This window comes from Callithrix jacchus, chromosome 7 (assembly GCF_049354715.1).
Source record: "Callithrix jacchus isolate 240 chromosome 7, calJac240_pri, whole genome shotgun sequence".
NCBI classification, from domain to species: Eukaryota; Metazoa; Chordata; class Mammalia; order Primates; family Cebidae; genus Callithrix; species Callithrix jacchus.
Genome location: NC_133508.1, coordinates 62,020,261 through 62,045,077, shown reverse-complemented (window position 1 = coordinate 62,045,077; position 24,817 = coordinate 62,020,261). Strand labels below are relative to the sequence as shown.

At 46.1% G+C, this 24,817-nt stretch overlaps 1 protein-coding gene across 7 annotated transcripts in view; it reads left to right on the top strand.

The window, feature by feature from the left end:
• Positions 1-24,817, top strand: part of RHCE (Rh blood group CcEe antigens) — a 68,030-nt gene that overhangs the window by 35,622 nt on the left and 7,591 nt on the right. For 4 of the 7 annotated variants that reach the window (XM_017974420.4, XM_035308180.3, XM_003733373.6 and 1 more), the window contains 6 exons: positions 746-893; positions 1,976-2,142; positions 3,898-4,035; positions 6,734-6,861; positions 17,549-17,628; positions 22,860-22,933. In XM_017974420.4, coding sequence (XP_017829909.1) covers positions 746-893; positions 1,976-2,142; positions 3,898-4,035; positions 6,734-6,861; positions 17,549-17,628; positions 22,860-22,933 — 735 coding nt within the window. The remainder of the gene's footprint in view (positions 1-745; positions 894-1,975; positions 2,143-3,897; positions 4,036-6,733; positions 6,862-17,548; positions 17,629-22,859; positions 22,934-24,817) is intronic. The other 3 variants (XM_009000657.5, XM_009000660.5, XM_009000659.5) reach the window with 3 other exon arrangements.

Sequence of the window (24,817 nt, the reverse complement as noted above, 5' to 3'; positions counted from 1 at the left end):
CTGGGCAACATATGGAGAGTCCATCTTCACACAAAATTTAAAAATTGGCCAGGCATGATTGTGTATGCCTGTAGTCCCAGCTACTCAGGATGCTGAGGCAGGAAGATCTCTTGAGCCTGGGAGTTGGAGGCTACAATGAGCTGTGACTACACCACTGCATTCCAGCCTGGGCAATGGAGTGAGACTCTGTCTCAAAAAAAGGCCAAGTGCCGTGGCTCATGCCTATAATCCCAACACTTTGGGAGGCCAAGGTGGGTGGATGACCTGAGGTCAGGAGTTTGAGACCATCCTGGCCAACATGGTGAAACCTTATCTCTACTAAAAATACAAAAGTAGCCTGGCATGGTGGCGTGTGCCTGTAATCCCAGCTACTTGGAGGCTGAGGCAGGAGAATCACATGAACTTAGGAGGAAGAGGTTGCAGCGAGTCGAGATTGCACCATTGCACTCCAGCCACGGAGCAAAACTCCATCTCAGAAAAAGAAAAGAAAAAAGAAAGAGGTACTGATAAAGAGGGCGGCTGATAAAGGCCAGCCAGCGATATCCCTGGAATAAATACATGGCAACTCATAGGGCTCCTCTGAAGGAGAAAAGCCTGCTGACTTGGGCTGGGTAAGGTCTGAACCACAGTCTCATGACTTCAAGTCACACCCCTTAAGTGAAGCTCTGAACTTTCTCCAAGGACTGTCAGGGCTTGCCCGTGGGAAAAGGATGCTGACACTTGCTCCTGCTGGGTTTTCTTGCAGGCAGAGGACCACACCAACATGATGTGCATCCACGTGTTTGCAGCCTATTTTGGGCTGACTGTGGCCTGGTGCCTGCCAAAGCCTCTACCCAAAGGAACGGAGGAAAAAGAACGGACAGCAACATGCCCCAGTTTGTCTGCCATGCTGGGTAAGGACAAGGTAGAATGAGTGTTCTCATACTTGGGCTGAGCAGAATGGCTCAGAAAGGCTCTGGCTGAAAAATTTCTCTCCTTACCAGCTTCCCCTGGGTGTCTGAAGCCCTTCCATTGTGATTCACTTATTCAAGTAGTATTGGTTAAATTCATACCTCTGAATCAAGCATTTCCTTTTAGGGACCTCTCTTCATTAATATCCACTAGAGAGGAGAGACTCATTATGTGTGAGTTTAAATAACTTTATCCAATCTCTTTGTTTTCACCTGAAAGGAGGGGAATTGGACAAGTGAAGAAAGTAGGGCCCAGGAGTGAAGGAACAAGGGTGGGAATAGTAATAATGCTGTAATTTGAAATTTTACTTTGAAAATGATGAACTTGGACTGCAGGGAGAGGCTTAGAGGAAATCGGGCAGGGAGTCTGATAGTAGGCAAAGGACTGTCAGGCTGCAGGGCCAAGTTAAAGCAGCACATTATTTTTTTTTTAAATAATCATTTGGGCCAGGCATGGTGGCTCATGCCTATAATCCCAGCACTTTGGGAGGCTGAGGCAGGTGGATCACCTGAAGTCAGGAGTTCAAGACCAGCCTGGCCAGCATGGTGAAACCCTGTCTCTACTAAAAATTCAAAAAAATTAGCTGGGTATGGTGGTACATGCCTGTAATCCCAGCTACTCTGGAGGCTGAGGCAGGAGAACCTCTTGAACCCAGGTGGCAGAGGTTGCAGTGAGCTGAGATCACACCACTGCACTCCAGTCTGGGCGACAGAGCAAGACTCCATCTCAATTAAAAAGAAAAAATAAATAAATTAACATAAAAATAAGATTTGACCATCACAGACCAGGTTTAAGAGGCATGGGGTATGTAGATTTCAACCCTCTTGGCCTTTGTTTCCTTGTCTGTAAAATATGTTAGCTGGTATCAGCTTGAGAGCTCAGAGGGGAGATGTGACTTACCCATCTAGCTCTAAGTAACAAGGTTGAGACTCTCCAGCCCTAGGGTTCTCATCCAAAACCCCTCAAGGCTCAGGCCTTTGGAGCAGGAGTGTGGTTCTAGTCATCCACCCTCTCTGGCCCCCAGGAACCCTCTTCTTATGGATGTTCTGGCCAAGTTTCAACTCTGCTCTGCTGAGAAATCCAATCGAAAGGAGGGATGCTGTGTTCAACACCTACTATGCTCTAGTGGTCAGCGCAGTGACAAGCATCTCAGTGTCATCCTTGGCTCATCCCCAAGGGAAGATCAACATGGTGAGGAGGGTGCTGCCCTTGGACAGCACTTGGGTCTAACAGGACTAACACACATATTTATGCTCCCCCCACCCCAGGGCCAGCAGGGGTTGGGCAAGGACATGCCAGGTGGTAGAGCCATGTCTGCATCTGCAGTGGAGCTCTAGGAAGAATGCTGAGTGGTCACAGTGGGCTTGGGACTCAGGAGACTGTCCAGTGGTCAAAGGCTCTCTGGGGGGAGAGATTAAATCCATCTGTGCTAACATGAAACAGACCTGAGTTTGAACCCCGCTTCTGCTAGTTGCTAGAGCCAATCACCATGAGCAAGAGTCAGCAGTAGACTAGCCTAGAATTAGCCAGCCTCTCCTCCCCTCAAGAAATTTCAAGAGAGGAACCACCAGAATCAGAAGTAGAGAAGTATGTGACACTAGCCATGTGACCCTGGTCAAGCCACTTCAACATTTTGAGTCTCAACGGCCTCATCTGTAAAGTGGGGATTAAGAGATGGTGCATGTGAAGTGCTTAGCAGGGAGTAAGTGCTAGGCAAACATTAGCTGCTGCTAATACAGTGAGAGGATGATGTGTGAGTCTTGTGGAAAGAGATGGGCGAGAGGGGAGACAAAACACATTCTCGTGATGATGGGGGCATGGGGTCCAGCCAGTGGTGGTGGAAGGAAGTCTGGACAGACCAGTGGTAGAGCTGGGGTGGGAGGGGCTGGAGTGGAAAGAATGTGGCCAGAGATGACAGCTTCACAGCATAATTCAGTGCTATGAGGAAGTGAGTGACCATGAGCTTCATGGTGACAGCAAGTCTAAGACACTGAGTGAGGCAGGAGTGGGTGTCAGCACTTGGGTCTAACAGGGTCTAACACACGTATTTATGCCTCTCCCCACCCCAGGGCCAAGAGAGGTTGGGAGAGGGCAGGCCAGATAGTGGAACCATGTCTGCATCTGCAGTGGGGCTCTAGGAAGAGTGCTGGGTGTTCACAGGGAAACCCAGAGGCTTATCCCAGGAGAGAGCTGAGGGTGTTAGATAAGAGCAAGGCAAGATTCTAGTTCCGGAGCAGTGAAGGACGTAGCAGAGCTATGACCCAGGAACAAAGCCCAGCTTATTGGAACTGGCCCCAGTCATACAGGGTGGCATAGGGACCAAGTAGCCAATGATAATAATAAAAACAATAACAATAATTTGTGTCTGCTGGACATTTAATCATGTTCTATGTCGGACACTGGGCTAAGAGCTTTATATGTGGAAACTCTCAATCCTAACAATAACCTTACGAAGAAGGTACGTCCAAAACCCCATTCTTCTAGGCCAGGCACAGTGACTCACACCTGTAATCCCAATATTTTGGGAGGCCAAGACAGGAAGATGGGTTGAGGCCAGGAGTTCAAGACCACCCCAGGCAACATAGCAAGACCCCATCTCTAAAAAATAAAATGAAACAAAAACCCATTCTTCCAAGTGCTCAGAGACACATCCCTAATGAGTGTGATGGGTGGCCAGGATGCTGAGCACCTGGACTTTCCAGCTCATTCCCTAAATGCTGCACAATCAAGGTGACAGCACCCTGAGCGTGAGGGGCAGCAGTGAGCTGACCCGTCATGTCCATTGATGAAGGGCATGTGGCCCCAACACAGGGAAGTGTGGTTTCAGGATCATCAAAGCAGGGAGGATGTTACAGAGTTGCCTTGTTCCCAGGGTGCTGGTCACTTGCAGCAAGATGGTGTTCTCTCTCTGCCTAGCTTCCTTTACCCACAGCTATTTCTTTGCAGACTTACATGCACAATGCGGTGCTGGCAGGAGGTGTGGCTGTGGGTGCCTCATGTCACCTGATCTCTTCTCCTTGGCTTGCCATGGTGTTGGGTCTTGTGGCTGGGCTGATCTCCATCGGGGGAGCTAAGTGCCTGCCGGTAAGAAACTGGACAACTAATCCCTTCTGCTTTGACTGAAGGCCAGCAGGATGCTGGGACCTGATGGGCCACTGTGCAATGCACAGCCGCATTAGGGAGGTGTTGATGCATTCTCATGTTGGCTTCAATGCCTAGTACGGGATCCGCCCCAGCTGGGTGGTGCATTTGTTGGGATGCTGGAGAGCAGGTGACAGAACCCATTTGAACGTGCTTGGGCATTGGGCAGAATTTGTTATAAGGCCACTGGGGTGTCACAGAACTCAAGAACAGGGACTGGAGTGTTGTGGGGAGCCCAGAAGCCCCTGTTTTTCTTCTTTCTTTGATTTTCCTGAATATCTGCTTTATTCTTACTCTATAGACCTGCTTCCTCCTCTTCCACTCCACGTGGTGGGATGTAGTCTTTCACTTCAAGAAAGCAACCTGGTGGACTCTCTTGGTCCCAATCTCAAATTCTCTGGAGAAGGGGCTCTTTGGTTCAACTTGGATAATGTCATCTTCGGCTGGGGTGGGGCTCAGCATGCACCTGTGGCTGTTCCCAGGGAACCACATGGATGATGTGAGAGGAGCACCCAGAAGAGGGAGTGCTGGGCTGATGGTCCAGGTCATGTCTACTTCTGACTGTTTAATTCTTCTTCTGAGTAGATGGATCTTTCTTTTTTTAATACTCAACGAATCCTGATCATTCCAGAATACTTCATTATAGCCAATTGGTTATCATGCGCTTCTCTAAGAGAAATATTTAGGGACAACAAATCTTCATGGGTTTGAAGACTTGATGGAGGAAAAAGGAGTAGACTTTTGAAGGCTGGATTTGGATGAACAGTGGCTATTCAGAGAGTCCATTTTAATCTGAAATTAGGAAAAACTGGCTGGGCATGGTGGCTCACGTCTATAATATCAACACTTTGGGAGACTGAGGTGGGTGAATCACTTGAGGTCAGAAGTTCAAGACCAGCCTGGCCAGCATGGTGAAACCGTCTCTACTTAAAATACAAAAATTAGCCAGGTGTGGTGGCATGTGGCTATAATCCCAGCTACTCGGGAGGCTGAGATGCAAGAATCACTTGAACCCGGGAGATAGAGGTTGCAATGAGCTGAAACCTCGCCACTGCACTCCAGCCTGGGCAACAGAGCCAGACTCTGTCTCAAAAATAATAATAATAATAATAACACATAACAAGTTATCATCAGGCTTTGTGCCAATCATGTTCTCTGAGCCTGTTTTCTTGACTTCATCACTGGCAGGACTACTCAAAAATGATTCTCTAATTCATTCATATATTCATTCATTCATTCATTCATTCAATACATACGTTTTAACACTCATCCTGCTTTTTAAGCTGTAGTTTAGTGAGGGAAATGGATAAATAAACACAATACAGCCTGAGGACTGCTATAGGGGGACATCTAAGCTAGCCTGGGATGGATCTGGAAATGCTTCCCAGAGCAGAGGAAACAGTTGACAGCCAAGCGTTGACAGATAAGGAGTATTAGCCAGGCAAAGTCATAGGAAATGTATTCCAGACAGAAGGAACAGTGTGTACAAAAGCTCATTGGTAAGACAAGTGTATGATCCAACCAGGAAACAGAAAGACATTCTAAAGGCATAGGGTCCACCCAGGAGCATGGTGGGCCCAGAGCCCTGAGAGACGGGAGATGGGAAGTGCTCAGGCACACTTCATGGGCTAGTTGAGGAGGAGTCTAGATTTTTATTCCTTTTTTTTTTTTTTTTTTTGAGACTGAGTCTCTCTGTGTCACCTAGGCTGGAGTGCAGTGGTGCAATCTCGTCTCACTGCAACCTCGCTCCCTGGGTTCAAGTGATTCTCCTGCCTCAGCCTGTCTAGTAGCTGGGATTAGAGGCATCTGCCACCACACCCAGCTAATTTTTTGTTTTTAGTAGAGACAGGATTTCGCCATGTTGGCCAAGCTGGTCTCAAACTCCTGACCTCAGATGGTTTGCCCACCTCAGCCTCCCAAAGTGCTGGGATTACAGGCGTGAGCCACCGTGCCTGGCCTGGATTTTTATTCTGAAGAGTAATGGAGATCCTAAGGAAGGAACCAGCCTGACCGAATTTGCATTTGTGTCCACATTTGCTGGCTCACGGCTGTGTGGGAGGCTGAGTAATGGAGCAGAAGGCTGAGGGGGATCCAGAGTTGTGGCCTCATGCTTTGTTTCTAACTAGCTGTCTTATCATTGCTTAAATTTGGGGTAGACCAGTGGGTCTCAGTTACCCCCCAGGGGACATCCAACAATGTCTGGAGGTATTCTTGGTTTACACAGTGGGGCAGGGGCTGCTACTGGCAGCTAGTGGGTAGAGACCAGGGATGTTGCTAAACATCCTACAGTGCACAGGGCAGCCCCCACCACAAAGAATTATCAGCCAAAACTGTGAATAGTGCCTACACTAGACCCTTGCTACTCAAAGTGTGATCCGTGGACCAGCAGCATTGGCATCACCTGGGACCTTGTTAGAAATGCTCAGTCTTAGATCCCACCCCACATTCACTAAAGCCAAGTCTTCATTTCAACAAACTCCCCGATGACGTGAGTGCACATTCAAGTCTGAGAAGTGCTTCTTTAGGCGAGCCTTGGTGCCCATCCCCCTTTGTGGTCCTGGATGCCAAGGGTGTGTGAACGGGATGGGCAGGGAATATGGGTCTTGCCTGCCAATCTGCTTATAACAGCATTTGTCCACAGGTGTGTTTTAACCAAATACTGGGGATTCATGACAGCTGTGGCGTGCATTACACCTTCGGCTTGCCGGGTCTGCTTGGACAGATCACCTACATCGTGCTGATGATGCATCAGGCTGTCTGGGCCAACGCGTGGGTCACTGGGCTTATCCCCATCCCCTTAACACCCCCCTCCAACTCAGGAAGAAATGTGCGCAGAGCCCTTAGCTGGGGCATGTGCACTCAGGGCCAGGTGCTCAGTAGGCTTCAGCGAATATTTCTTGGCTGATTTATTCAGAAATTCTGCCCAGCCCCTACATTGGATGGACTTATCACCTCTCCAGGTTGCCTCTTCTTTCCAAATAGGGAAGTCTAGGTATAGGACAAAGATGAAATCTGAGACCCCATAAAGACAGACAAAGCAGGTCAAACAGGCCCAAGGCAATGGAATCTGTGGTTCAGGTCACGTTGCAGAACTTTACCGTGGAGTCAGACTGGTCTTGAATCTGCTCCCACTACGCACTAGCTGGGCATGCTTCTTAACCTTTGTTAGTCTCAGTCTCTCCCTTGTAAATGGAGATAATGATAATATCTCCCCTCACAGGGCTGTTGGGATGCTACTGCATTTAATAAGCTAATGCAGATTTAATAAGAAAATGCTAAGTACAGCCCATCCCTGAAGCCCAGAGAGGGCTGGGCCTTGGCTGAGGTCTCACTGTAAGATGAGAAGGTGGGAATATGGGCCTCCAGACCAGAAGTAGGTCCTGTGGCCCCTAGACAGTGGACGGCAATGGTAAGTTTGACACACCAGAGCCCTGGCTATTACCTCCCAGATGTTATGTGAATATTTTTTGGACATGGCTTATATAAAATGAAAGAGTGAATTGGGCATGATATAGGGATAGATTTCTAGAGATGAACTGATAGCATGATGATAATCATATTCACTGATAATATTTACTACTGTTTATTGGCTGCTTTGTAAGTGTTGGGCATTATGCTAAAAACCATGATATGCATTATGTCCTTGAATTCTCACAACCGCCTACGGAGGTATTCTCAGACTCTAAGAAATGATATTTAGGAGAAGTTATCTGCCAAGGTCACTTGACTGGAAACTGGCTGTAAAAATGGCTGAAGCAGGTGATGAGGAGCTGATGTACTTGGAGGCATCTCAGAGAAATCGTGGAGACGCTGGGGTTCCTTCCGGTTCTTGGATGCCTTATACAGAGACAACCGTGGCCCCAGATTATAGGGATCACATATCAGTAGGTGAGACATCCTTGCTTGGGATGAGGAGGATTCTGTTTCGGGTTGGGGAGGGGATGACCTGTGTGAAGCAAGGCGCCTCTGTAATGGGTTCCACTGGATGTGTTTGCCACTGTCTTAGTCACTCTGCAGTTCTAAGCAGAACCTTTCCTCTCTCTGAGCCTGAGAATTCCCTTCTGTAAGATGAGGACTTGTCCTAGCAAGGTCCCTCTCGCATGCTTGTAGAGAACAGGCAGGGGAGGTTAGGAAGAAAAAGCCAGTGAAGGAAAGGAGTTCTTCAGCTCCCAGCCACCATCACAGTGCAGGGACCCAGGCTCTGCGTTGCCAGATCCAATGACTTCTCAAGAGAAGCTCGAAATCTAGAGTTTTACCTGTACTCTCCCAAGTACTGGCAGAAATTCAAGGTTGTTAGTAACACTGTGGGCTAACTTCTGCTTGTGGGCTGCCTAGATCCCCAATTCTGTGATTCTGTGGTTCTGTGGTTCTCTGGAAGCATTGGTTCTCCACAACACCTGCGTCAGCTGGAAACTTGTTAGAAATGCAATCCCTACTTACAGCCCCACCCCAGACCTACCCAGTTAGAAATCTGGGGCTGGGACCTAGCAGTCCATGGTTTAACAAGCCCCACAGGTGATTCTCATGCAAACTCAAGTTTTAGAACCACTAACTTATAGTCAAAATAGAAAAAGCCAATCAGTGGTTTGCTGGTAAAGGATTAATTTAACAACTGGCTCTCCAAGAAACTAAAGCCTTGATTGGTAGCATTTGCAATTTCTATGGTACAAATGCTTCCTGCATGGCTGAGTTCAAGCTATCAAGGTGACACCACTGCACATGGACTTGGGAAGAGATGAGAACAGTCAGTCCACTCAGCCTATGGAAACTGGCTCCAGCCCATCTCTGAACGTCAACTCCCAACAGGGTGAGTGAGTTGCGCACCAACAAGCAATTATCCTCTTGCCTTTGCAGGACTCAGGCAAAGGGAAGGGCATAGTGACAGTGATGATCTCTTTTCTGGAGGCCTTTGGTTTGCTGAAAGTAGAAGGCATGGGCTTCACCAGTCGTGAAGCCAGTCATGCAGCCTGAGTCATGGTACTCAAACTCTCCAAATCTCCGTTTTTTATCTGTAAAATGGGAAATAAGACCTTTCTCACAGGGTTGTGTGGAGATAAAACAATAGAACGTAGCCCCTTTCTTTATGATTAGGATGCTGCGTCAGTATAAGGGCATCCTGTGTAACGGAAGGATGGAGAGGGGATTAAGCTCAAAGTCAGAACACTTAATGGGAACTGTGGATTAGCTACTGCTTGGCGGCATTGGGCAAGTCAGTTGACTTTTCATTAATTCCACAAACAATATTTCCCAATTTTCTATTCAGATGAGCATATGTGATTGAGTCAGGAGGCTGTTATGAGAGCCGGGATAGAGCATTTCTCACAAATTGTGGAATTTTTAAGTGATGGGAAGGTACACTGAAATGGCATTGAATCATGTGGAGCAGATACTCTTTTTCAGTTCTCAATCCTTTGATTACAACAGGGAGAAAAGAAAGTCTCCACTTGGGCTGAGAGTCTCTGCACCCTTCTAGCTCTTGTTAACCTCTCTCTTGAACAATAGCAGAGAAAACCTCGGGCTGCTCTATCTGGGAGAGATTTTAGCAACATTTTGTTTTCATTGTATCTCTTTTTACAGCTACCTCCCATTTCCCTTCTATTTTAAGGTAGTAACACAGTTTTCTTTTAAATTCATTTATTTAAATGTAAAAATAGTCTATTTGAGAAAAACAAATTTTAAATAGCATCTCTGGAATGCCAATATGGCTAAATTCATGAATGTTGCCCTCAAATGCTGAAATCTGGGAAGCATCTGGCCGAGCTCTGTGGATAGGCCTGCCTAGTTTGAATCCCAAGAGCCACCCATTCCAAGCCACAAAACATTGGAATTCTTGGCTCACTTCCCTACCATGAACTTGCCCTCTGTGAAATAGGGACACTAATAGCTCCCTCACAGGGCTGCTATGAGGACATGTGCTGAGCTGAGGGTCTGGCCAGGGGAGACCCTGTGCAGGGAGACTGTTATCATGTGATGGATTTCTGCTTCATTTCTTTTTCCAGACAGCATCATATTGAATGAGTTGTGGGGTGGCAGTCAGCAGGTCTGGGTTTATCCTCTATTCTGCCACTTATTACTTAAAAAAAAATTTAACTTATGTAGTATGACCTATATCCAGAAAAGTGCAAATATTATAAAAGTACCACTTGATGAATCTTCTGATATCCCCATATAACAAACACCCAGAACCTCTTCATGTCTCATTCCAGGATAACCACTAACCTGACTTCTAACAGCATCAGTCAGTTTTGTCTATATACATTATATACATATATATACATTATATATGCGATGGTTTGAATGTGTCCCCCAAATTTCATGTGCTGGAAACTTAATCCTTCAATTCGTATGTTGATGGTATTTGGAGGAAAGGCCTTTGGGAGGTAATTAGGATTAGATAAGGTTATAGGGTGAGGCATGATGGGACTGGTGACTTATAAGAAGAGAAAGAAATCTGAGCCAGCATGCTCTTGTCCTTTCACCGTGTGATGACTTCTCCATCTTGCGATGCAACAAGAAGGGCCTCACCAGATGGTGGCATCATGCTTTTGGACTTCCCAGCCTCCAGAACTGTGAGCTAAATAAATTTATTTTCTTTATAAATCACTCAGTTTGATATTTTATCATAGCAACAGAAAATGGACAAAGAAAATTAGTGCAAGAAGTAGAGTTTTTACTGCAACAGATTCCTGAAAATGTGGAAGTGGCTTTGGAACTGGGTGATGGGAATAGGTTGGAAGAATTTGGAGGAACAGGCTAGAAAAAGCCTGTATTGTTAAGAATGGAGCATTAGGCTGGGCATAGGTAGCTCACTCCTGTAATCCCAGCTCTTTGGGATGCCAAGACAAGTGGATCACCTGAGGTCAGGAGTTCAAGACCAACCTGGCTAACATGGTGAAACCCTGTTTCTACTAAAAATACAAAACATTAGCTGGATGTGGTGGTGCACGCTTGTAATCCCATCTACTCGGCAGGCTGAAGCAGGAGAATCACTTGAACCCAGGAGGCGGAGGTTGCAGTGAGCCGAGATCATGCCATTGTACTCCAGCTTGGGCAACAAGAGAGAAACTTCGTTTCAAAAAAAAAAAGAATGGAGCATTAGAGACAGTTCTGGTGAGGGCTTACAAGAAGATCCCAGAACTAGGGAAAGTCTGGAACTTCTTAATGGTTACTTAAGTCGTTGTGGCCAGAATGCTGATAGAAATATGGCTGGTAAAGGCCATTCTGATTAGGTCTCAGATGGAACTGAAGAACCAGATATTGGAAACTGGAGCAAAGGTCATCCTTTTTATCAAGTAGCAAAGATCTTAGCTGAACTTTGTCTGTGCCAGAGTGATTTATAGAAGGCAGAATTTAAGATTCTGCCACCAGGATATGTGGCAGAAGAAATATCTAAGTTGCAAAGTATTTAAGCTGTTTGGCTACCTTTTTATTTTTTATTTATTTATTTATTTTTTGAGATGGTCTTTTGCTCTTGTTGCCCAGGCTGGAGTGTAATGGTGTGATCTTGGCTCACCGCAACCTCTGCCTCCCGGGTTCAAGTGATTCTCCTGCCTCAACCTCCCGAGTAGCTGGGATTACAGGCCCATGCTACCATGCCTGGCTAATTTTGTATTTTTAGTAGAGATAGGGTTTCTCTATGTTGGTGAGGCTGGTGTCAAACCCCTGGCCTCAGGTAATCCACACCCCTTGGCCTCCCAAAAAGTGCAGGGATTACAGGCGTGAACCACCATGCCTGGCCTTTTTTTTTTTTTTGAGATGAAGATTTGCTCATGTCACCCAGCCTGGAGTGCAATGGCACAATCTCTGTTCACTGCATCTTTCGCCTCCTGGGTTCAAGCGATTCTCCAGCCTCAACCTCCCAATAGCTTGGATTATAGGTGCCTGCCACCACACCCAGCAAATTTTTATATTTTTAGTAGAGATGGGGATATCAGTGTGTTGGCCAGTCTGCTCTCAAACTCCTGACCTCAGGTGATCTGCCTGCCTCAGCCTCCCAAAGTGCTGAGATTACAGGCGTGAGCCATCATGCCCAGCCTATGTGGCGACTTTTAACTGCTTAAAAGAGAGGAATCTCTTTCCTCTCTTATTTTATCTTTTATAAATTCTGAAAGAATTTATGACTAAAAGGAAAGCAGAGCAAAAAGATTCAGAAAATTTGTAGGCTGGCTACATGGTAGAGAATGAAAGAACGTTTTCAGCCGAGAAAACGGAGGATGTGACCAAGCTACCAATCGATAAGAAACTTAGTACACATGGAACAAAGCCAGAGGCTGTTCATCAGAACAAGGAAGAACTCCAAAGGCATTTCAGAGATCTTCAAGGCCGCCCCTCCCACTACTGGCCCAGAGCTCTAAGAGGGCAGAATGGGTTGGAATGACCAGCTCCTGCCCAGGGCTACTTTGGGTCTCTGCTCCCCACATTCTGCTGCAGCACCCCTCAGCTATCCTAGCTGTGGCTCAAGTGGCCCCAGGTGTGATGTAAAGGTAGAAGTCATAAACCTTGGCAGCATCCACATTGCACTAATTCTGCAGGTGTGCAGAGTGCAAAAGCTGAGGGGGCATGCCTTCTGCCTTCTTCCACCTGTATTTCAAAGGATGCTGTGAACAGCCACCCCTGAGAGCCCCTAGCAGAGCAGTGACTAGTGAAGCTGCAAGAGTGGGGGCCACTGCCAAGACCCCAGAACAGTAGAGCTACCATAGTGCAATGCCAGCTTGGGAGACTGCAGGCATGAGACTCAAACCTGTGAGAACTGCCACATAGGCAGAGCCCAGCAAAACCATAGGGGCAGGGCTGTCCGAAGCTTTGGGAGTCCAAATGCCATAGTGTGTCCAGGAGGCATTTGGACTCCCAAATGGAGTAAGAAATCATTCTGAAGGTTTAAGGTTTAAGGTTTTCCTTGTTGGGTTTTGTACTTATTTGGGGCCAGTTACCCTTTTTATTCTTGCTTCTTTTTCCTTTTAGAATGGGAATGTCTGTCCTATGCTTGTTCCACTTTTGTAGTTTGGAAGTAGATAACTTGTTTTGATTTTATACCCTCACAGCCAGAGGGAATCTCCCTTAGAATGATTTAGATGAGACCATGGACTTTGGGCTTTTGAGTTGATGCTGGAACAAGTTAAGACTTTGGGGCTTGCCTAAGTGTGGTGGTTCATGCCTGTAATCCCAGTGCTTTGGGAGGCCGAGGTGAGAGGACTGCTTGAGCCCAGGAGTTCAAGACCAGCCTGGGCAATATAGTGAGACCTGTCTCTACAAAAAGTAAAAATAAAAAATTAGCCAGGCATTGTGGCATGTGCCTGTAGTTCTAGCTGCTCAGGAGACTGAGGTGAGAGGATCACTTGAGCCCAGGAGTTTGAGGCTGCAGTGAGCTATGTTTGTGCCACTGTATTCCAGCCTGGGTAACAGAGTGAGACTCTGTTTCTACAAATAAAATAAACTTAGCTGGACATGGTGGCACACATCTGTAGTCCTAGCTATTCAGGAGGCTGAGACAGGAGGATCACTTGAGCCCAGGAGTTTGAGACTACAGTGAGCTATGATCATGCCACTGCATTCCAGCCTGAGTGATAGAGTGAAATCCCATCTTTAAAAAAAAAAAAAGACTTTGGGGGCTATTGGGATGAATTTTGCATGTGAGAAGGACATGTATTTTGGGGGCTAGAGCAGAATCAGAATGCTATGGCTTGAATGCATCCCTCAAATGTCATGTGCTGGAAACTTATCTCCAAATGTCTGTGTTGATGGAATTGGAGGTGAGGCCTTTGAGAAGTAACTAGGATTAGATAAAGTCATCAGGGTGGGGCTCCTATGATGAGACTGGTGGCTTAAAAGAGGAAGAGAGACCTGAGCTGACATGCTCTTGCCTCCTTGCCATATGATGCCCTCTGCCATGTTATGGCACAGCAAGAAGGTCCTTACATACCAGCAGCATGCTCTTGGACTTCCCTGCCTCCAGAACCATGAGCTATTATATTTCTTTTACAAATTACCCATTCTGTGGTATTCTGTGATAGCAACAAAAAATGAACTGAGATAATATGCATGGAATCCTACAATAAGTCTGTGCTTTCATATGCTTGACTTCTTTTACTCAACATTGTAGTTGTGAGATTTATCTAGTTTGTTAAGCATTGTTGTACCCCTTTTCCACTGGGGCAGTGTTCTATCATGCTTGGGTCTTACTTTATAAAAGTGACTGAGTGATATTTTCTTCTAATATTACTTGAGGAAAAATAATAGTTCACAGTTTTTTTTGTAGTTCACAGTTCTCCTGCAAACAAGAGGCAGAGCACATCATGCAGTGCCACACAAAACTCTGTCACCCAGGGACCAGGCAGCAGAAAGAAAGGGGGAACTGGGACTATGCCTTTATGAAAAAGAGTGGTGGGGAGAGTAACTGGGTCAGGGCATCCACTAATGGGCAGGAAGTGAAATTACAAATTAAGAGTTTGTAGCTGAGGGGTTTATAATATGAGTTTCCCATGCCTGAGAAAGCTGACTTGTAAGAAAATGAGATATACAGCTTTGGCCATTAGTGTGGCCTGTGAAAAATGAATGCCAGATAGACAGACAGAAAACCTAAGAAAAGATAGTTGGAGCAAGTGTTCCATTGTGTGAATACAGCACAATTTATTTACCCATTATTGAGGAGGATTTGGGTAGTTTCCAGTTTGGAACTATTATCAATATTCTAGTATTGCTCCTATGAACATTCTAGCACTTTGTTTTTGGAACACACGAATGCACTTCTGTTGATTATATGCCTAGAAGTGAAATTGTTGCATTCTACAGTATTCACACAATGAGCTTTAGTGGCTACTGCTAAACAATTTTCTATAATAGTTTGCACCAATCTAATCACCAGTAGTACACAGAAGCTCCTTTTACTCCACATTTTCCCAACACTTGGTGTTTTTCTTCTTTTTGATTAGTCATTTAGCAATCAAACCTATTGCTTAAATTTTGATATCCCCAGTAACTAACTAAATGGAGTACTTTCCATATGCTTTTTGGACAAATACTTTTTTCTTGTGAATTGTCTTTTCAAGTTATTTTGCCCATTTTCTACTGTGGTGTTCTGTCTTTTTCTTATTGATTTGTAGAAATTCCTTACATATTGTGGATTTGAATCCCACTTTTTGGGTTACTCCTTCCTCCCTCCCTCCTCCCTCCCTTCCATCCCTCCCTCCCTCTCTCTCCCTCTCTCTCCCTCTTTCTCCCTCTCTCTCTCTCTCTCTCTCTCTCCTTTCTTTTCTTTCCAGAGTCTTCCTCTGTCACCCAGGCTGGAGTGCAATGGCACAATCTGAGCTCACAGCAACCTCTGCCTCCCAGGTTCAAGGGATTCTCATGCTTCAGCTTTCTGAGTAGCTTAGAATACAGGTACATGCCACCATGCTCACCTAATTTTTTTGTATAGACAAAATAATTTTTGGTAGAGACAGGATTTTGCCATGTTGGCCAGGCTGATCTTGAACTCCTGGCCTCAACTTTGGCCCACCTTGGCCTCCCAAAGTGCCAGGATTACAGGTGTGAGCCACCACACTCAGCCCACCTTTTACTTTCTTAATGGTATCTTTTCAACAGAGGTTCTTAATTTTAATATAGTTCAATTTCATTATTCCCTTTATGTTTAGTTCTTCTATATCCTGTTTAAGAATTTTTGCAAAGTCATGCAGATGTCCCCCTGAATTTTTTTCTCAAAATTGCTTAATATTAGATCAATGAATTGAGTAATGGACTCCATTTTTCAGTCATTCAACAAACATTTCCCTGGGGTTTTGATAACCTGAATCGTGTTTGATGCTGGGGAGGAAGCAAACTACTGAAGGTATACAAAGATGGCAAATATAAGGGCCTAGAGCTTGCCACGCAGGAGGAGGGATGGCTCCCTGAATGGTGGGGAAGGTAATTGTTGACAGCTGCATTCACTACACGAGCAGCAGGGTGGCAACTCTTTATCTTTTCAAAATTTACTCTGCTTTTCTAGTCTAAGGGTAACTTTTTTTATTTATCTCCACTCTCCCATGATCCTATGAGGTAGGGACTGTCATTAGTTTCCCCCACTTTATAATGAGGAATCAGTAAAGACAGGGAAAATAACCAAATGACATACAAGGAGGTGGGGTCCACCCCACCAGGCTGCAGGCTTTGTCTTCCAAATGGTAACATAAACTGCCCACCTATTGAGACAAGAAGTAGGAAAGGCTTAAAAATGGGCTTGTTGGCCAGGCACGGTGGCTCACACCTGTAATCCCACACTTTGGGAGGCCGAGGTGGGTGGATCACGAGATCAGGAGATTGAAACCATTCTGGCCAACACGGTGAAACTCTGTCTCTACTAAAAATGCAAAAAATAGGGCGTGGTGGTGGGCGCTATAGTCCCAGCTTTTTGGGAGACTGGGGGTAGGAAAATCACTTGAACCTAGGAGGTGGAGGTTCCAGCGAGCCAAGATCGCATCACTGCACTCCAGCCTAGGCAACGGAGCAATACTCTGTCTCAAAAAAACTGGCTTGTTGTGTACAACTATCTGTGGGGCTGCAGTGAAGGGGCTGGCAGTGCGTAAGTGCAGGCTCAACCCTGGGACAATCACATTCAGCATCCGAGGGCCCCTGTAATAGCATAATCTTTAAATCGAAGCCCTGGGGTTGCTTCTAAGGAGAGAGGAAGGACCTGGAAGTATGTTCAAGGGGAAGGGATGGGGAGGGGAGATGGGTCTGAAACCCAAGCTGTGCCCTACCCACCTTGCCCCAAGAGAAATAGAACCTGCATTTTTAATTGCCTAATGAGAAAACTGGTGGCTGTCCAGACTGCAGTGGTTCACACCTATAATTCCAGCACTTTGAGAGGCCAAAGTGGGCAGATCACTTGAGATCAGGAGTTCAAGACCAGCCTGGTCAACATGGTAAAACCCTGTCTCTACTAATAATACAAACATTAGCCAAGTGTGGTGGCGCACGCCTGTAGTTCCAGCAACTTGGGAGGCTGAGGCACGAGAATCGCTGGGAGCTGGCAGTTACAGTGAGCTGAGATTGTGCCACTGCACTGCAGTCTGATGACAGAGTGAGACTCACACATACACACACACACAGAGAGAGTAAACTGGAGGCTCTGAGAGGTTAAGAGACTTGCCCAGGATCATGCAGCTAGTAAGTGACAGAGCTGGGACTTGAGCTTGGGTTTTCTGACACCTGGTCTGGCCCATTATCCACGAAGTGCTACGTGATAAGCCAAAGATGATCTTGGAATCTCCTTCCCCTCGTTCCCTCCCTCACTCCCTTCCTCCCATGTGTCTGCATGGCTTTTTGGGAAAACGACAGGAGAATGTACCAGCCACAAAGAGGACCCTTGTTTTCCTCGTGGCTCTTCCTAGCAATGACACTGCTGACACCAATAGTCTTTTTTGTCCCCGATGACTTCTGCCTGATGCCCAAGTGACCACCTCTGCTTTGTCATTTCTAGGATTCTCTACCAGGTCCTCCTCAACACTGGGCTATTCAGCTTGGCTATGGCGATGGGGCTCGCATCCGGTCTCCTGACAGGTCAGTGTGAGGCCACCTTTCTTCCACTATTGCCCAGGACACAGCACCCACATCCAGAGTGCACCCTGCTGTGTGGCTGGTGTATATCTGCCCTGTCTCCTTCCCTGAAGATAACATAATTTCAGAATTGGAATGGTCCTTAGAGGTCACCTGCTGCCAATATGGACTGTGAGGCCAGGGCGGGGAAGGGACGTCCCTAAAGTTATAAGTAGGGAGAGTGGCAACATTGCACACTCTTAAACCCAGGGCTGATGATCACGCTCAGTTTTGCACAGCAGCCCAAAGAAATCCTTACACCCAAAAGCCTACCTTTTATTCCTGAGGATACCCACAATACTATTTTATTCAACAAATATTTATTCAATATCTACCATGAGCCAGGCACTGGGGACCCAGCAATGAGCAAAACAAATTCCCTGACCTCACGGAACTGATCTTCTGGTAGGGGAGGGTATTAACAATAAACAGACAAGTAAGTCTCTACTATGTCAGCTAATACTAAGTGGCTGTGAAGACAGAGCAAAGTAGGGAAACAGATGCAATATGGGATGGGGTGTTCTTTTAGTGGGATGGTCAGGGAAGGCTTATCTGAGTGGCTAGCTTTTAAGCAGAGACCCCAGTGAAAAGGAAGGAGATATGCCGTGCATTTATTTAGGGGAAGAACATTGCATGAAAATAGGAGAGCAAGTGCAAAGAAAGGCCCTGGGGTAGGAGCACACTTTGAGTGTTGAGGGAGCAGTAAGGAGACCAGTGTGGTTGGTATGGATGGAATGAGAAGGAGCGGCAGGCATTGAAGGCAGAATGGTAGCCAGGAGCAGGCCCTTATGAGAGATGGGAAGCCACTGGAGATCTTTCAGCAAAGGAGTAAAGTATGTTTCTGCTCTTGCAATACAATAGAACAGCCAAATATCTTGAGGAGTTGCTAATTAGCCAGTTTTATATGCCAGGTGAACATATGTGGCTAGGTATGGTGGCTCATGCCTGTAATCTCAGCAATTTGAGAGGCTGAAGTAGGAATCTCACCTGAGGTCAGGATTTGAGACCAGCCTGCCAACATGGTGAAACCCCATCTCTACTAAAAATACAAAAATTAACCAGGCATGGTGGCGAGTGCCTGTAATCTGAGCTACTTGGGAGGCTGAGGCAGGAGAATTGCTTAAACCCAGGAGGCAGAGGTTGCAGTGAACCAAGATTCTGTCTCCAAAAGAGAAAGAGAGAGAGAGAGAGAGAGAGAGAGAGAGAGAGAGAGAGAGAGGAAGAAAGAAAAAGAAAACAAAGGAAAGAAAGAAAGAAAGAAAAGAAAAGAAAGAAAATATACATTGCCGCCAGGCACGGTGGCTCATGCCTGTAATCCTAGCATTTTGGGAGGCTGAGGCACCTGGATCACCTGAGGTCAGGAGTTCAAGACCAGCCTGACCAACATGGCAAAACGCTGTGTCTACTAAAAATACAAAAATTAGCCAGATGTGGTGGTGCACACTGGTAGTACCAGCTACTCAGGAGGTTAAAGTGGGGGAATGGCTTGAACCTGGGAGGTGGAGGTTACAGTGAGCCAAAATTGTACCACTGCCCTCCAGCCTAAGCAACAAGGGTAAGACTCTCTCAAAAAAAAAAAAAAAAAAAAAAGAAAGAAAGAAATATACTTTCCATCCAGAACTGTTCACCTTTATTCTATAAGCAAACATCTTTTATTGGTTAGACACCCATATATGTGTCCCTAAGCAGGAGGTAGATGCCAAATAAGAGACAAATGGCGTAAGACACTATGAGACTCTGAGTGTGTGACGCTGGGCGTTTCACTACTCCCTCTGAGCCTTGGTTAGCTTCTCTGTAAAATGAAGGGATTATAGTAACTAAGATGGCTTCCTTCCAGCTTTAACAAACTATACTAAGGTACTTTTTGAAGTTACCTGGGTAACTTTTGAGCGTGAGATTGGCTAGAATTGCTTTAATGTACCAGAGTCTGGCCTTAGCTTTCAGCAGAGAGTGTGTGAAGAAGCAGAGGCAGAGCGGAGTAAATTCCATAAGGTAGCATTCACTCTGTGGCAGCTGGCAGTCCAACCCTGGGAAAGGCTGCCAGATTTAGCAAAAATGCAGACTGCCTGTTTTTAAAATTCAAAATGAATTGGGTATCCTGCATTTTATTTAGCAACCCTATCCCCGGAATCACACCATTCACTGTTATCACTGGTATGTTCCAGGTGGTGCTGACTTGCACCTTGTCTTACAAAGTACCTGGGGGTCTTTTCTTATGCTTCACTGGGGTCAAAAAAGAGAATAGAGGAAAAGACAATCATATTGTTCCTTTAAGGTTAAGACCTGCTGGGCATGGTGGCTTATGCCTGTAATCCCAGCACCTTGGGAGGCCGAGGCAGGTGGATCACCTGAGGTCGGGAGTTCGAGACCAGCCTGACCAACATGGAGAAACCCCATCTCTACTAAAAATACAAAATTAGCTGGCCATGGTGGCACATGCCTGTAGTAATCCCAGCTACTCGGAAGGCTGAGGCAGGAGACTCGCTTGAACCCAGGAGACAGAGATTGCAGTGAGCCAAGATCGCATCATTGCACTCCATCCAGCCTGGGCAACAAAAGTAAAACTCCATCTCAAAAAAAAAAAAAAAACAACCAATAAGCCTTCCTTTTTACATGTTGCTTTTGACATTAGCAAACTGGTGATTGAAAAACAACCTGATTGGCTCATATTTGTAATCCCAGTCCTTTGAGAAGCTGAGGCGGGAAGACTAGCCAGGGCAACATAGTGAGACCCCATCTTTACAAAAGATACAAAAATTAGCCAGGCATGGTGGTGCACCTGTAGTCCCAGCTACTCCGGAGGCTGAAGTGGGAGGATCTGTTGAGCCTTGGAGGCAGAAGTTGCAGGAGCTGAGATCATGCCACTGCACTCCAGCCTGGGCAACAGAGCGAGACCCTGTGTCTAAAAAGAAAACAAAACAACTTAGACAGTGGAAGGGGAAAAAGTCCCTCAAGCAGCCAAAATTGCACCAGAGGGACTCCCGGAAGCCAAGCATTTAACTTGTTCATTGACCCCTCTATTTGGAGCCTATCTGTACTTATTTAAAAGTCAGACCTATTAAGCATAGTTATTGGATTTCCCAGCTCAGGTGGATTAGAAGTAGCAGATTAGAGGTGGGCTAGGTTTCTAGAGGTAAAGTACACCAGCAGAAGTTAGAAGTAAACGCAAAGAGCCTAATAGAGAAAGAGAAATTCTTAAAACCAGACACAAGAACAGAAAATGCTCAGGCTGCTGAGAGAATAGGCCAAGCACCCTCCACGGCTACACACCTTTTCCACCTTATATGGCATGTTTCATAAGTGGGTGCTCCTAGTGATGGTTCTGATTTTTTTTAAAGTCTAAATATGTTCAATGTTGTCTTAGAAGACAAAATATATTTTAGACAGACATTTCTCAGTAATGAGTAAGCCTCCACTATCTGGAAAATTCATGTAGGTGCCAGAGATCATTTCTGAGTAATTCAAGCTAACTGAGTTATGCTGGTTGAACCCTGCATGCCAATATCAGTTAAAGGCAGCACTCCAAAAGGGAAATACGAATCTCACTAAGCACTCACCCATTCTTGTTAACGACACTGGAACTGATCATCCTTCATAATACACAGATAAATCTATCAGGAGGATTTCCTTGCTTCCTGTGAGAGGAAGCACTCATTCAATGTGTCCTGTGAAATTCAGCCAGCTTTGGGAAGCTGGAGGAATAATATGACCATGCTATCTGGGCAGAGACTAGATGTGGAAAGGAGGCTGGGCCTGGTAGCTCACCCCTGTAATCCCAGCACTTTGGAAGGCAAAGGTGGGCAGATCATTTGAGCTCAGGTGTTCAAGACCAGCCTGGGCAACACAGCAAAACCCTGTCTCTACAAAAAATACAAAAAATGAGCTGGGTGTGGTGGCACACACCTGTGGTCCCAGCTACTTGGGAGGCTAAGGTGGGAGGATTGCTTGAGCCCAGGAGTTTGAGGCTGCAATGAGCTGTGATTGTGCCACTGCACTCCAGCCTGGATAACAGAATGAGACCCGGTCTCAAAACGAAAACTAAAAGATACTTAAAAAGATGGGGAAAAGGAAGGACAGGCATAAAAGTAAGTTATAAGCTACTCTTAACTACACAAGTGGAAAGTTAAGCTGAGGTTGCTGAGAGTTGACTGGAGCCAGAGAAGACAGACCTATAGGAGCACCCAATTGGAGTCACCCTCCGTAGTAGCCTGTATGTCTTACATGGATCAGCTTTCATGGGGCCCTTCTACTCCATCTGGGGAAGGGCATCAGATCCATGGCTCTTGTGTACTGCTCAGTGTCATCTCAGCCTTTTGGAGATCATTGCCATTCCCAGTTCCTTTTTAAAAAAAGTCTACAGAATTGACTCAGCATGGTGGCTCATACCTGTAATTCTAGCACTTTGGGAGACTGAGACAGGTAGATCACCTGAGGTCAGGAGTTTGAGACCATCTTGACCAACATGGTAAAACCCCATCTCTACTAAAAATACAAAAAAAAAAAAAAAAAAAAAATTAGCTGGATGTGGTGGCAGGCACCTGTAGTCCCAGCTACTTGGAGGCTGAGACAGGAAAATCACTTGAACCCAGGAGGCAGAGGTTGCAGTGAGTGGAGATTGCACTGTTGTACTCCAGCCTGGGTGAGAGAGCGAGACTCCATCTCAAATAAATAAATAAATATAAAGTAAAATAAAATAGGCCAGGCGCGGTGGCTCACTCCTGTAATCCCAGCACTTTGGGAGGCCGAGGTGGGTGGATCACGAGGTCAAGAGATCGAGACCATCCTGGTCAACATGGTAAAACCCCGTCTCTACTAAAAATACAAAAAATTAGCTGGGCATGGTGGCACGTGCCTGTAATCCCAGCTACTCAGGAGGCTGAGGCAGGAGAATTGCCTGAACCCAGGAGGCGGAGGTTGCGGTGAGCCGAGATTGCGCCATTGTACTCCAGCCTGGGTAACAAGAGCAAAACTCCGTCTCAAAAAAAAAAAAAAAATGTAAAATAAAATAAAATGTCTACTAAATTAAGCTGGTCCAGGAATGACAGGGCTTCCATTTATTTGTCTGTCTTTCAGCTGTGGGAGAAAAAAGATTTCTGTTGAGGTACAGTAGTTTTGACACACAGTATTTTGATTAATCTTGAGATAAAAAATCCTGTGCTCCAAATGTTATAACATTTAATCATGTATTTAAACAGGTTTGCTCCTAAGTCTCAAAATATGGAAAGGACCTCATGCGGCTAAATATTTTGATGACCAAGCTTTCTGGGAGGTAAGATTTGGAACCTATTAATGTGATAGATTTTGACAGATTTTGCATGAACTTAAGAAGATACCTGGCTGCATATGTTGACTTGGTGTTTATGAGTAAAACAAAAACAAAAATGAAGTAAGGAGCATTGCAGGAGGAACTGGAGGAAGAACAAGGCCATGATATTCATGTGTGTGGGGGAGGGTGGTGGGGAGGTGGTGAAGGTCACCATTTCCCTGATGCCTCAAATCATTCAGGGTCAGGGATGAGACAGATGCCATTGACCGCACTTCCCCTCCCCATCTGTAGTCCTCAACCTAGGCAAATAGTTTGACATGCAGGTGACAACCCCACAATCTAAGAGCTGGAAGAAGCCTCAAGCCCTGGAATCCAACCCCTTTTTCGACAGATGCTAAGAGTAGAGACATGACTTATCAAGATCTTACAGCCCACTGGGCATGGTGGCTCACACCTGTAATCCCAGAACTTTGGGAGGCCAAGGTGGGGAGATCACCCGAGGCCAGGAGTTCAAGACCAGCCTGGCCAACATGTCAAAACCCCATTTCTACTAAAAATATAAAAATTAGCTGGGCATGGTGGCACATGCCTGTAATCCCAGTTATTCAGGAGGCTGAGGCAGGAGAATCGCTTGAAACCAGGAGGTGGAGGTTGCAGTGAGCCTAGATCGTGCCAGCCTCTGCGAGAAGAGCTGACACTCTGTCTGGAAAAAAAAAAAAAAAAGATCTTATAGTGTTTGAGTGTCCATGTTGAGTCCTGAACACAGCTCTTGATAAATGATAACAAGCAGGCACAAAAAAATTTGTAGTACAGGAGTCTGAAGTCACATAACAAAGGGATTCAGAGCTCAAACAACTCAGCGGCTGCTGTCCCTGAGTTACATTTTAGCGTTTGTTGTTGTGACTGGGCTAGAAAGAAGGCTGGGGCTCACTCCCTGTGCCTCCCAGCTTCCCCTCTTTGACCCACACTCATAGTTCACTCAGCACTCTGACGTGTCCCCCTAGGCCATCCTCTAGTCAATGCTGTGGGTAAGCTGGACCAGGAGGGACCAGTATTGCCACAGCAAGTTGGGGCCAGCAGTGGTCAGGCTACTGTCTGATATTGTACTTTAGTGAGTGGCAGAGCCAAGACCAGAACCCAGGCCTTCTGAGTCCCAGGCCAATGCTTGTCCCACCCAGCATCCAAGGTGTTGCTCACTGAAGGGACAAAGAAGCCACCTTTTTATGGGCTTGGACACCTGTGCCTGAGGGCCAAGCAGAGAGAAGCTGGGGAGAGACCCTGCCCCTTCTTTTTCTTCTCCATCCTCTCCTTTCTCTTCTTCCTCCCCTTCAAATAGCTTTTTGAGGTGTAACTGGCCTACAATCAATTGTACATATTTAGGGCCGGTGTGGTGGCTCAGACCTGTAATCCCAGCACTTTGGGAGACCAAGGCAGGCAGATTGCTTGAGGTCAGGGGTTTGAGACCAGCCTGGGCAACATGGTGAAACCCTGTCTCCACTAAAAATACAAAAATTAGCCAGGTGTGGTGGCAGGAGCCTGTAATCCCAGCTACTATGGAGGCTGAGGCAGGAGAATCCCTTGAACCAGGAAAATGGAGGTTGCAGTGAGCCGAAAGCACGCCACTGCACTCCAGCCTGGGTGACAGAGTGAGACTTCATCTCAAAAACAAAACAATTGTACATATTTAAAGTATATAATTTGATACATTTTAACATATTTATACACCCATGAGACCATCATCACCATCAAGACAAGAAGCACACTCATCACTCCTACACACTTCCTTCTGCTCCTTTGAAAATCCCCCCCGCCGCCAACCTGGTCCCATCCACAGGCAACCACCTCTGAACTACTTTCTGTTACTATAGATAGTTCGCATATTCTCTA